Source organism: Hydra viridissima, unplaced genomic scaffold, assembly GCF_058129835.1.
Source record: "Hydra viridissima isolate aposymbiotic clone 2 unplaced genomic scaffold, HvirCarnegie_v1 scaffold_9, whole genome shotgun sequence".
NCBI lineage: Eukaryota > Metazoa > Cnidaria > Hydrozoa > Anthoathecata > Hydridae > Hydra > Hydra viridissima.
Genome location: NW_028324308.1, coordinates 5,871,846 through 5,884,457, shown reverse-complemented (window position 1 = coordinate 5,884,457; position 12,612 = coordinate 5,871,846). Strand labels below are relative to the sequence as shown.

Genomic DNA, 12,612 nt, shown 5'->3' with positions numbered 1-12,612 from the left:
TTCTTTTTACAGATTTCATAAAAAAAAAAAGCTCCAAATTGTTTGAGTTGGGACAGACACTTTCAGAGCATTTCTATGAATTATTACATTTTATAAAAAGCCTAGACTTAAAAAAACTTATCTAGGTAATTATTAAAATGAGTTCTCAAATGATCTTTAATTTATTGTGAACTTTAGATGCTCTCAACATGCATTTTCAACTTTTACTTCACACTTTTCGTCCGATAAAATCCCGCAAGTTAGACATCTAGCATATATATATTTTTATATAATTGACCTATGATTGACCAGCAAAACTAACTTTAGTTTGTAGTAATCAATATATTAATCGTATCAATATCCACTTTTACGTATTTACAATTTAAACTCGCCGAACATTATAACAATTTATATAACAATAGCATATTTCCATTAAAAGCCTAAATTTGCCTGATGCATGCTGGCTTTTATTTCACTTTCAAGGTTGGGGTCGTCATAAGAAAAACCAAGCTTAACAAAAAAAAAAAAAAAAAAAACATGACTTGCATGTAAATAAGTTATTCACTTGTATAGTTTTTATTCTTCGCTACTAGATACTAGAATTACGCTTTAATGACAAACCTTACGAGAGTATTTATAACATTGTTCGGCTTCGGTAAATCGATTGCACTATAATCAAAATATAATAAAGTATTAAAAACTTATTAAAAAACTATGACAAAAACTAAACTAAAAAAAAATGATATAAAAAATAAGAACCTTTATACAAATAAGTGTCAAATAAGACCAAACGTCCGGGTTCTTGTTGTCTAAAATATTAGCCTCGTTTAAAGCTTGTTCTGCTTCGAAACACTCGTCTAACTAAACAACAACAGTTCAATACGCAAAACGATCAACTTGTGAATGAAGTCTTACAATACAACAGCAAAAAAAAGCATTTTAAAACGGAATACTTGCTTTGTACGATGTTATACCAACACCAAGCCACGTGGTGCACGACGGCCAGTTCTTGCACAACTCCAAGTAAGTCGACTTTGCTTTGTGATACTAGAGAAAAAAAAAAGTCCGCTTAAAAAGCTCTCAAAATATAAAATTTATATACAAAAATCACAACACTATCAAAATAGTAAAAACCAAGTAACAACAAACTCCGTAAATCCCGTACTTTAAAACCGTAAGGGACCCATTTGTGTTTGCAACTGGGACCCATATGGGAAACCCATCGGGAACCCGCCGGATCTTGGCCGCGGTTTTCCTCTGGGACCCATATGGGTATGCCCGCTGGGTAACCCGTATAGTTCCCACAAAGTTTGCCAATTGCAAATCTTGTAAAACTACGTTTATAATTGAATCAGTGTTTTTTAAAAGGGCTGATTTGACATTTTTTTTGAAATTCACTTTTTGTGTGTTTTGTGTCCTTCTTTGATGGCTTCATCAGTTTATGTTAAAATTGTGTTTAAATTTTATCTTCTTACACAAATAAAGCCGCCTGAAAGTTTTCAATTTTTTTAAAAAAGGCAAGTTTGCTTCAAATACGCCCTTTTTAAAAAAATCACTCTCCAGCTGATTCGTATTTTTAGCCGCAAAACATGGAAAATGTAAGCAGTTTCGATTTCGAAATATTCGATTTTTTTTAAAAGGGCCAAATGTTCGAAATTTCATACATTAATTGTTAACAAACGAAATGTTATAACAATTATGAAAGTGTGCTAAGATGTTACACTAGCATATATTTTTTAAAAATTACACAAATTCTGTATATTTAATATTAAAAGATATAAAGAGTTTTTTTTAGTTTTCTCAAAAACGGGTTTTGAGTAAACCAGCCCTTTTAAAAAACACTGATTCAATTTACAGATAAAGTAAAACTGTATATGATTTGACTGTTTGTTTTAAACAAAATAACAATTAAAATTACAATGTCAAAATTGAGAGAATTTTTAACCATTCTTTAATCGCGTATCATCTGATTTCACGGTTGTTTCGCGAATTGGAAGCTTTTTCATCGTTTTATTCTCGTTTTCCATCGTTATATTCTCATTTCGAAGCTTTTTCTTGTTTCAATATAAGTAGGCACGTGCGTATCTGGGTTTTTACGGCACCGATTTTAAAGACAAAAACTGTGACCTTTTTTTTCACAGCGTGCTCGAAGTCGGTGTGGTAATGGTGTATTTATTTGTCTTTTTTTTTTAGAATTTTATATCAGCTTAGACTTTATTAAAAAAGTAGAATGTTTTATGTTGAATAAATTATGGTTTTTTTTTACGTGTAATAAATTTTTCAGTTTTTTTTATTGCTATTTAAAATTGTGTTCCTGTTCTGGCAATGCATTGATATTGAAGGCATGTTGGTACATATTTGAAATTTTCCAGTCAACTGTATAGATCTATTTTCATGTGCCTGCCAAATTTCATCAAAAAATATTCATGACCACATACCGTATTTTTCGACGGTATGTGTCTGTGACTGTTACACTTAATAAAACTGTTTCTGCTATTGTTACTGTTACTTTTTGTTATAAATTCTGTTGTTTTTTTTACAGTTACCAGTGATTTTCATACAGTTTAAAAATTTCGTTTCTGTTCCGGAGGTGCATTAATATTGAAGGCATGCTGGTACAAATTTAAAATTTTACAGGCAACTGTATAGATCTATTTTCTATGTCCCTTCCAAATTTCATCAAAAAATATTCATGACCACATACCCTATTGTTCCACGCAGTGGAGGTATGTATTTCCACTTCCGTTACATAGTGTGAGGAGGAGGGGCGGTTTTTGACAGTAGAGAATTCAGTATATTTGCTTTTTTTATTCATTATGATGATATATTTTATTAGAACTGTTATTTATATATTTACCTTTCATTGAAATTCATTAGTAACGATAAAGATAAGGCGAAAACGCTGAGGCTTTTAATGTATTTAAAGATCACCTCCATAAATATATATATATATATATATATATATATATATATATATATATATATATATATATATATATATATATATATATATATATATATATATATATATATATATATATATAATTATTGTAAATATTGCAAAAAAACGCGATATTTTTTTATGCATGTTTTATAAAATTTTATTATAAATTTTACTATTACGTTTTAAATCATTAAAAATACTTTGTTTCTTTAATTCGAAACTTTTTTAGTTAAGTTTTTTAATCGTTTTGCACATTTCACTATGCAAAATCATGCGTAAATTAACGATGATTCTATTACAAAGTTGCCGTTAGCCGAACGCGAGTTTTATACGAAAGTTGCATTTTTCCATAGTCATAAGAAATAGATAGTCTGGCCACTTGCGGTATTCCTTTGATCAACTCTTTGTTCGCATTTTTTTCGTGTCCAGTCCGCTTCAGAGTGCACAAAATTTGTTTTCATCGATTGTTTATCTACGAACTGCTTGTTTAAATTACATCTTTTTCATCCAATATTTTGAATGCCTGGTGCTAATTGTTCTATTTATGGATGCAGTACTTCTAGGAGGCATAAGGGAGTCTCAATATTTAAAGTTCCTGCTTCTAACGACAGTTTTAATACGTCTTGGAGGGAAAGTCTGATTGCCATTATTCTCAAAGATCGTTATGAAGATTTAAGTTTGAAGACTCAAATAGAAAATAAGCGTCTGTTTATTTGTGAAAAGCATTATCTTCCAGAAATGATACTTTATAATGATAAAAAAAAGACATTAAAACCTGGATCATTGCCGACTCTGTGCTTACCAAAAAAATCTTTCACACCATCAATTCCTATACAAAGAAAATCTGCCTCTGCCATCATTGCTAAAAAAGATGCTTTAACGACTTCAAATAATATTACTGCCTTTAAGCCTATATATAAATCATTTGAAGAGTTCTTAAATCGTATTAGCAAGTTAAAAATTAGTGACTGGACCATGAGTGTGAGTCCTGTTGTGGCAGAGTTTAAACTTTATGATACAATCCACACATGTCCTCGATATGAAATATATGTTGATGATAGTCTTGCTTTCACCATTCGTGTATATTCTTGGCTCATTCCAGATGATCATTTAATATATACAAAATACAGAAGATCTATGCGACATATTTCAGCATCTAATCTTTTATCTATTGTTACTTCTTTTAACCTTTGTTCTGGAATAACTGATGTCTTTGCATTAAAATCAAATCTTTATATTAAACATTGTATTTCAAAAAAATTTGATTTATTTTCATCTAGGAGTGAGTTTCCCTTAAACCAGACAGAGTATTTTCGATCTCAGTCATGTATTATGCTGATTGAGTGGATGTTATGCTGTTCACAATGTAAAAGTATTGAAAAAAGTGAAATTAAATGTTTGAAAAAAAGATTAGCTACTTCTAGTATCCCTGCTAAATTAAATGCACCAATTACATTTACATCTCCAGATCGTCTGAAGCTTACATTACAGAGTGTTCGTCTAGAAAATAAAGAATTAAAAAAAGAATTAGCTTTGATGAAGCAAGAGATTGAAAATTCATCACTAGCTATTAGTAAAAATATTGAAAGTGATTTAGTTCAAATAATGGCAGAAGCTGATAAAAGTCAGATTTCTCCATTTATGAACCTGTTTTGGGAGGAGCAGCAAAAATATTTAAAATGCTCAAAGCAAGGGATTCGTTATCATCCAGCAATAATACGTTACTGTTTGGGATTAGCTGCAAAATCACCAGCTGCTTATGAAGCAATAAGGTTAAATGAGAAAACTCATTCTGGTTTTTTAATTTTACCAAGTCGTAGGCGATTGCGTGACTATAAAAACTATGTAAAGCCCAAGTTGGGATTCAATAAAAACATAATAGAAGAATTAAAAGATAAAGTCATTAATTTTTCAGTTCAAGAGAAATTTATAGTCCTAGTTCTTGATGAAATGAAAATTCAAGAAAATCTTGTTTGGGACAAACATTCTGGAGAATTAATTGGTTATGTTGATTTGGGTGATCCTAGTGTTAATTTTGCAACGTTACAACAAGCTGATAAGCTTGCTTCTCATGTTTTAGTTTTTTTAATTAGAAGTATTGTAAATCCTTTTAAATACAGTTTTGCAAATTTTGCTACTACAAATATTACATCAGTGCAATTATTTTCTCTATTTTGGAAAGCTGTAGGAATTTTAGAAATCTCTGTTGGTTTAAAAGTAGTTGCTGTTACTTGTGATGGAGCATCATCGAATAGAAAATTTTTTAAAATGCATTTTAATCTGACTGAAGAAGAAGATATTAATGGTAATGTTGATGTGACTTACCGCACTGATAATCTATTTGCTGATGATGATGATAAAAGATTTATATATTTTATTTCTGATGTTCCTCATTTAATTAAAACAGCAAGGAACAACCTTTACCATTCTGGAGCTGGTAAAAGCAATCGTTATATGTGGAATCAGGGTCAACATATTTTATGGTCCCATATTTCTGATTTATTTTATGAAGATTTAAAATGTCAACTACATGCATGTCCAAAGCTAACTGTTGAGCACATTAAAATAACTCCATTTTCAGCTATGAATGTTCGTTTAGCTGCACAAGTTTTAAGTGATTCATGTAGTACTGCATTAAAAATCTATGCACCATCAGATACAGCTGGGACAGCACAATTTTGCAAATATTTTAATGATTTTTTTGATTGCTTAAATGTTCGGAATACAAATGATTGTATATTAAAATGCAACTCTTTTTTGAAACCATTTTCTGACACAAATGATGTTCGATTTACATGGCTTAGAGAAACATTTTTAAAGTATCTTTCTGATTGGCTTTTTTCTATTGAATCAAGATCTGGAAATTTTTCAAAAAGTGAGAGAAGTAATATGTTTATTACTTGGCAAACTCATGAAGGTTTAAAAATCACAGTTAATTCTGTTATTGAACTTGTCAAATTTTTAATTAACAACAATGTAAGTTATGTATTAACTGAAAGGTTTTGTCAGGATCCTTTAGAAAATTACTTTGGACAACAACGGTCAATTGGTAGAAGAAAAGATAATCCTTCCTTGTTTGATTTTGGTTTCAATGATAATACCATTCGAAATCAACTTATATTTCACCCAATTGCAGGTAACTGTCAAAATGTCAATGAATCAAACAAAATATCAAGGGAGAGTACAACACGTATACCACGCAGAAAATGGACCAACTCTGAAAAATGTATTAATATGAAAAGTTGACTTTTCAAGTGATTCAATAAAAATTTCCCTTATGTCTCCTTGTACTGCTGAAAACAAAGAAAAAGAACATACATAAAAACGGCTATTTTCATAGCCACAAATCTTATTAAAAATGTTAAATGGCATAAAATATTGATTAGTTACATTAGAATTTTTTTTATATTTGTAATAAACTAAATTTCAGTTAATTTTGTAGACATTTCCTTACATTTACTTTTGTTACAATATAAACAGGCACCTATTATTCTTTTTATAAAACCTCCACAGGTATCCACTTCCCCCAAAAAAACTAGTGATTTCACAGGCAGATCTAAGTTAAGATTAGTTGATGTATGCATATATATATATATATATATATATATATATATATATATATATATATATATATATATATATTAGGGGTAGAATTGATCTTTGAGTTGTTTTTGATCTATGAGTTATTAGTTGTTTATTATAAATATAAAACTAGTGTGCATAGTTAATTTTGGACTTCATTTTTAACTATTCTTTGTTTTCTTTTAGATAAGGGAGGGTCTCTTACCTAGCTTTTATTTCTATAAACAAATAACAAAAATTTTAAAAACTAATCTTTTTAATGACAAATAGTTGCTAAAGTTACTATGCCAAGCATGCTTTCATGAGATTTGTGGCTATGAAAATAACCGTTTTTAAGTGTAATATTCTACTAAACTTCTATAATCCAATTGATGTTTTTTTCATTTTTGAGCAGAGGGATTTTGACTTTGTTTGATTCTCTTTGATTTTGTGGATACTTAGTTTTTCTTTTGCATACGAAAAAGATCTTACTCTGACATAAAGTGTAATCAGATGATAAAATAAGTTTAAAGACAGTTCTTTGGAAACTCGATTTGTGCAAAGACCACGAAGTTCAGATATGTTAGCCAAAACTCCACTGTTTTTTAAGGTTTCAGCTACAATTAACTCTGAATCAATTTTTTTTACAAAACTTTTACTTTGATGGCGAAAGAGAAACTCAACTTTTGTAAAAATTTCTAAAACTGGAGGAGACACTTTCCACAAACCACCACGATTTTTAGCATTCACAAATTTATCATAAGCTTCAGTGCATGTTTCTGGACTCTCAAATAATTGTTCTGTTTTACCAGCATTAAGAAGTGAAAGGCAGTCTGTGCTTAACTTTTGCTGCCATAATCGAGAACTGCGAATTCTGCAATAAAATGTGCTAAATACATAACCACTTAGATAAAAGATAATTTCTTTGTCTCTATCAGAAAATTCAACAGGTGATAAACCATTTAAATTTAAAAAAGAAGTATTGTAAAGTGAGTTTGTAAGAAATGCTAAAACATGATTGCATAGTTCATAGCCAAGAAGTCTAGTCGATTTTTTAGTCAGATTGCTAAATAAAATTCCTTGATTAACAGTTTTGTAAAATTTAGGATAAAATCTTTCAGCATCACCATCAGCTTTAAAACCAGCTATTACTGTCTCTAATAGAGATAGAGTTTGTTGTGAAGTATCTAAAATTATTGCATGATTAATCCTTAACTCATCTCTATACAAATCAGGATAGCATTCATCGTTGATTAAGGTAGTAATACTTTTATCAAGCAGATTTTTAAATTCATCAAGAAGAATAGGTGGTTTAGGACTTTGTATCGTTAAATCTAAAGGAATACTTTGATGCTTTGAATTTGTATGCCTTGTAAGTCCTCTTTGAGATATGCACTTCTTAGAACAAATTGTGCAAGAAAATGTGCAATCAACTTGTTCACTAGATAACTCCAACACCAAAGCATCTAAATCTTTAACAAAATTTTCGTCTTCAAAAAGAATATCATTCTCCAAAGAAAAAAATAATGCTTCTTTATCAAATTCACCATAGAGTTCTTTCTGCGTTTCCATTTTTTGTGCACTCAGTTCCTGGCCGCCCGACAAATTTCAAGTGTTTCGTATGATTATAAGAAAAATCCAGATATTACGGCCCAAGTGACCAGACTATCTATTTCTTATGACTATGATTTTTCTTAAGCAATGCTTCATAAAAATAATTTTACTTAAATGAGCATAACTTTTTTTGTAATGATTCTTTTTTCATAAAGTTTTCTCCATTTTATTACAAATTCAAAGCTGTTTCGAACCATATACAAAACTTGAATAAATAAATGGTTTGAAAGCTTTACACACGTACCTAATATAAGCTGTAAAAAATAAAATTTAACTGTTAGTCTGAAATTTTATAGGTAACACACCAGGTTTTATTCATTTAATATATTATAAAACTCTCTACGCAACACTCTTCAGATAAAAAAATTGTTGTGATAGTAAATGTATAACATTCCTTTAGTTACTGATAAACAAATTTTAATTTTATATTGATATTGTATATATTTTTAAATAAATAAATAAACATATATAAATTTTATAATATAAATATAAATATATATATATATATATATATATATATATATATATATATATATATATGTATATATGTATATATATATATTTATATATATATATATATATATATATATATACATATATATATGTATATATATATATATATATATATATATATATATATATATATATATATATATATATATATATATATATATATATATATATATAGTATTGTAGAAATTATGTTAATATTTCCAGTAAGAGTGCTCAATACAGCGTAGAATAAGTAGAGCGAATATATAATTTTGTTATTATATAAACTAAATAATTAGCTTGGTTTATATTACATTACTTAAAGTTTCACGTAATAGCGATCATCAGATGTTATAAACCGTAAAAAAACGTAACGACAAAAAAATACGAAAAAAGTGCTATGGAGTGTCTGCTATGATGGCATTAAAGTTTTTTATTAAAAATTTATTTTCATGGCGGCACTTTGATGTAAGTTCGCTTCGTTTATTAAGCAAGTCTAGTTTCGAAGTAATAATGCGGTACTTTTCGGTCAAGCACAAATTACAGTAATTACCACCAGGTTTAAATGGTTCTGCCTGATCGAGAATATTCCACGTAAGGATGGGTTCTAAACCTTTACTTTTGCACTCCCATACAAATTTAGAAAGTTCAGTGGAGTTTGCTTTACTTTCATAACGAAAAGAATTCTTATGCTTATACCATCTGTCTTTAAAGGTTTTTTCAGTGAGCCCAATATAATAATGCCCCTTTTCTTGCTGCTGAGTTTTAACATTGCAAATATAAATAAGGTTTTTCGTAAGGCATTTTCCATTTAGTGGGCATGCAGTGGTTTGTCGGCAATTGCATGATTGGCTATTATTGTCAGTAGAATTAGATAGAATTCTTTTGTTATGAGCAGTAATAATTTTCTTAATATTTGGGAGGCAGCTGTAACTAACTTTTAAGTTGTTCCGGTTAAAAAGTTTGCGAAATTTATGGTCTTTAGGAAAGCATTTATCAATTAAACCCAAAAATACCTTTGCTACGTTTGTTCTAACGTTCAGTGAAAACGGAGGGTTAAACCAAATAACGTTTCGTTTTCGAGATCCTGCACCACTATTGCTGCTTTTATAATATCAGCGGCCCTCAGTCAGAAAAAATTTAAAAAAATTTTGTCAAGATTTTTAAAGATAAATTCAACCTTACTATTACTATTAAACCTAATTTAAAAATTGTAAACTTCCTCGACACCACACTTAATCTCCTTAACAGTACTTTTCAACCTTACCGAAAACAAGAAGAGAACCCTATGTATATCAACGTCAACTCCAATCACCCACCTAATATCATCAAATCGATACCGAAAATGATTTCTAACCGCATCAGTAATATATCTTCAAATAAAGAGGTTTTTGATAGAGCCGCACCGTTTTATAACAACGCTCTCAATTCTTGTGGATTTAAAGGAAAAATTTTTTTCAATCAAAACACGCCCAAACGTGGTGCAGGATCTCGAAAACGAAACGTTATTTGGTTTAACCCTCCGTTTTCACTGAACGTTAGAACAAACGTAGCAAAGGTATTTTTGGGTTTAATTGATAAATGCTTTCCTAAAGACCATAAATTTCGCAAACTTTTTAACCGGAACAACTTAAAAGTTAGTTACAGCTGCCTCCCAAATATTAAGAAAATTATTACTGCTCATAACAAAAGAATTCTATCTAATTCTACTGACAATAATAGCCAATCATGCAATTGCCGACAAACCACTGCATGCCCACTAAATGGAAAATGCCTTACGAAAAACCTTATTTATATTTGCAATGTTAAAACTCAGCAGCAAGAAAAGGGGCATTATTATATTGGGCTCACTGAAAAAACCTTTAAAGACAGATGGTATAAGCATAAGAATTCTTTTCGTTATGAAAGTAAAGCAAACTCCACTGAACTTTCTAAATTTGTATGGGAGTGCAAAAGTAAAGGTTTAGAACCCATCCTTACGTGGAATATTCTCGATCAGGCAGAACCATTTAAACCTGGTGGTAATTACTGTAATTTGTGCTTGACCGAAAAGTACCGCATTATTACTTCGAAACTAGACTTGCTTAATAAACGAAGCGAACTTACATCAAAGTGCCGCCATGAAAATAAATTTTTAATAAAAAACTTTAATGCCATCATAGCAGACACTCCATAGCACTTTTTTCGTATTTTTTTGTCGTTACGTTTTTTTACGGTTTATAACATCTGATGATCGCTATTGCGTGAAACTTTAAGTAATGTAATATAAACCAAGCTAATTATTTAGTTTATATAATAACAAAATTATATATATATATATATATATATATATATATATATATATATATATATATATATATATATATATATATATATATATATATATATATATATATATATATATATATATATATATATATATATTAGTAAAAACACTTATCTACAAACAACATCATTCGACTGAAACACTTTTACTTAAACTAACCAAAGATATATTTGAACTTTTTTAGTTCACTGTACCCAAAAAGTTAAAATTGGTAATTCATGTTCATCTTACCAAAATGTAAAATATGGAGCACCCCAAGGTACAGTCCTGGGTCCAAATCTCTTTAATATCTAGTTGTAGATATACCAAAATGTCTTGAATACATTTCTAAATGGATGTGTGAATCATTCATAAACCAATCAATAACAAAAATGTTAATTATGGCACCACCTAACATTCAAGAAGATATTATTATTAAGGGTACTTTTGTTAACAAGGAATGCATTTAATTTGTTGATTCCGCAAAAAGTCTAGATGTGATACTCAACAATCAATTATCTTTAAAAACACAAATAAATAAGACTGTTAAAAAGTGTTACACTATAATGAGAAAAATACCCAAAATAAAACAATTCTTATCCCATAAAGAGCTGTGCACCATAGTATGTTCATTATTATTTTCACAACTATATTATTGTAACTCCCTCTACTTTGGAATTGATAAGACACTACAGTCTGTTCAGAACTGTGCAGCAAGATTGCTCAGAATTGTGCAGCAAGATTTAACACCAGAATAGAAACTCAAGTAAATAACAAAGAATATAACAACTTGCATTGGCTAGAAATTAGAGAAATAATATATTTCAAGGTCGTTTTAATAATGCAGAAATCTATTAAACAGGAAGCACTAACGTCGATATGCAATTTAATTCAATACTCTATGCCAGAAAGAACACTAAAACTAAAAGAAACAAAATACAATAATCATTTCAGCAATCAAGCATCATCCCAGTTTGGTCTTAAACTTTGGAATATACTTCTAAATACCATCAGTGACAAAAAAATACACAACTGTTTTTAATGAAAAACTAAAATCATATTTAATGGTGAATGGAATGAATGAATATCAATATCAATATATATATTTCGTGTTAAGGATGTTACAAAAAAACACAGGTCATTGCAAATAGTAATTCACTAATAAACCGCAATGACCTAAATAATATAAAGAAAAAATAAGAGAAAAACATAAGAAATAAACTAGTCACATAGTAAAAATAGAACTTTACAAAAATTTATAAGTAACACTTACAAATCAGGCTTTTAAAAGAATTAAAATATAGGTCAAATAGTTATTATAATGTATTCACATATACATACATATATACGCATATACACAAATAAGAAATTATAAAATGTACATAAACATAAAGAAAAAAGTTATAGAGGTTAAGAATAAAGTTAAGCGTAACTTTTTAGATAAAAATGATGGAGTGACTTTAAGAACAGATTCTTGGATCTAAGGATAAAATCTGTTTTTAGGGTGTACGGAAGGGTGTTCCAAGATAGGATACACTGATGTGTAATGGAATTTATTCCATGTTTAGTTGTCTGTTTTTGTGGGATGGTTAAGTTGTTAAATGTGACTGATCTTAGGTTATGCCCACACGTTGTCCTACTGTTAAAGTAGTTGAGAAATATGGAAGGAAGAAGACCGTGTTGTTGATCCCAGACAAATGAACAATTTAGAAACTGG

The 12,612-nt window shown here is 29.2% G+C and overlaps 2 protein-coding genes and 1 long non-coding RNA gene across 3 annotated transcripts; 1 reads left to right on the top strand and 2 right to left on the bottom strand.

Annotated features, from left to right (window-relative positions):
- Window positions 1-840: 840 nt before the first annotated feature.
- On the bottom strand, window positions 841-11,606 carry LOC149883739 (uncharacterized). Its single transcript, XR_016456066.1, has 3 exons — window positions 11,475-11,606; window positions 11,148-11,243; window positions 841-1,026 (listed from the first exon to the last, which is right to left on the bottom strand). It is a non-coding gene; the product is annotated as an uncharacterized LOC149883739 (long non-coding RNA).
- Window positions 3,283-6,233, top strand: LOC149883741 (uncharacterized). The gene has a single exon (XM_090097991.1). It carries the CDS (start codon window positions 3,443-3,445, stop codon window positions 6,167-6,169), a length of 2,727 nt encoding a protein of 908 aa, XP_089954117.1. The 5' UTR covers window positions 3,283-3,442; the 3' UTR covers window positions 6,170-6,233.
- Window positions 6,558-8,150, bottom strand: LOC149883740 (uncharacterized). The gene has a single exon (XM_090098038.1). The coding sequence runs from the start codon at window positions 8,054-8,056 to the stop codon at window positions 6,863-6,865; it is 1,194 nt and encodes a 397-aa protein (XP_089954164.1). The 5' UTR covers window positions 8,057-8,150; the 3' UTR covers window positions 6,558-6,862.
- Window positions 11,607-12,612: the final 1,006 nt, after the last annotated feature.

Coding starts and splice junctions, on each gene's coding strand:
- LOC149883741 (XM_090097991.1), top strand. CDS start 3,443: ATGCCTGGTGCTAATTGTTCTATTTATGGATGCAGTACTTCTAGGAGG.
- LOC149883740 (XM_090098038.1), bottom strand. CDS start 8,056: ATGGAAACGCAGAAAGAACTCTATGGTGAATTTGATAAAGAAGCATTA.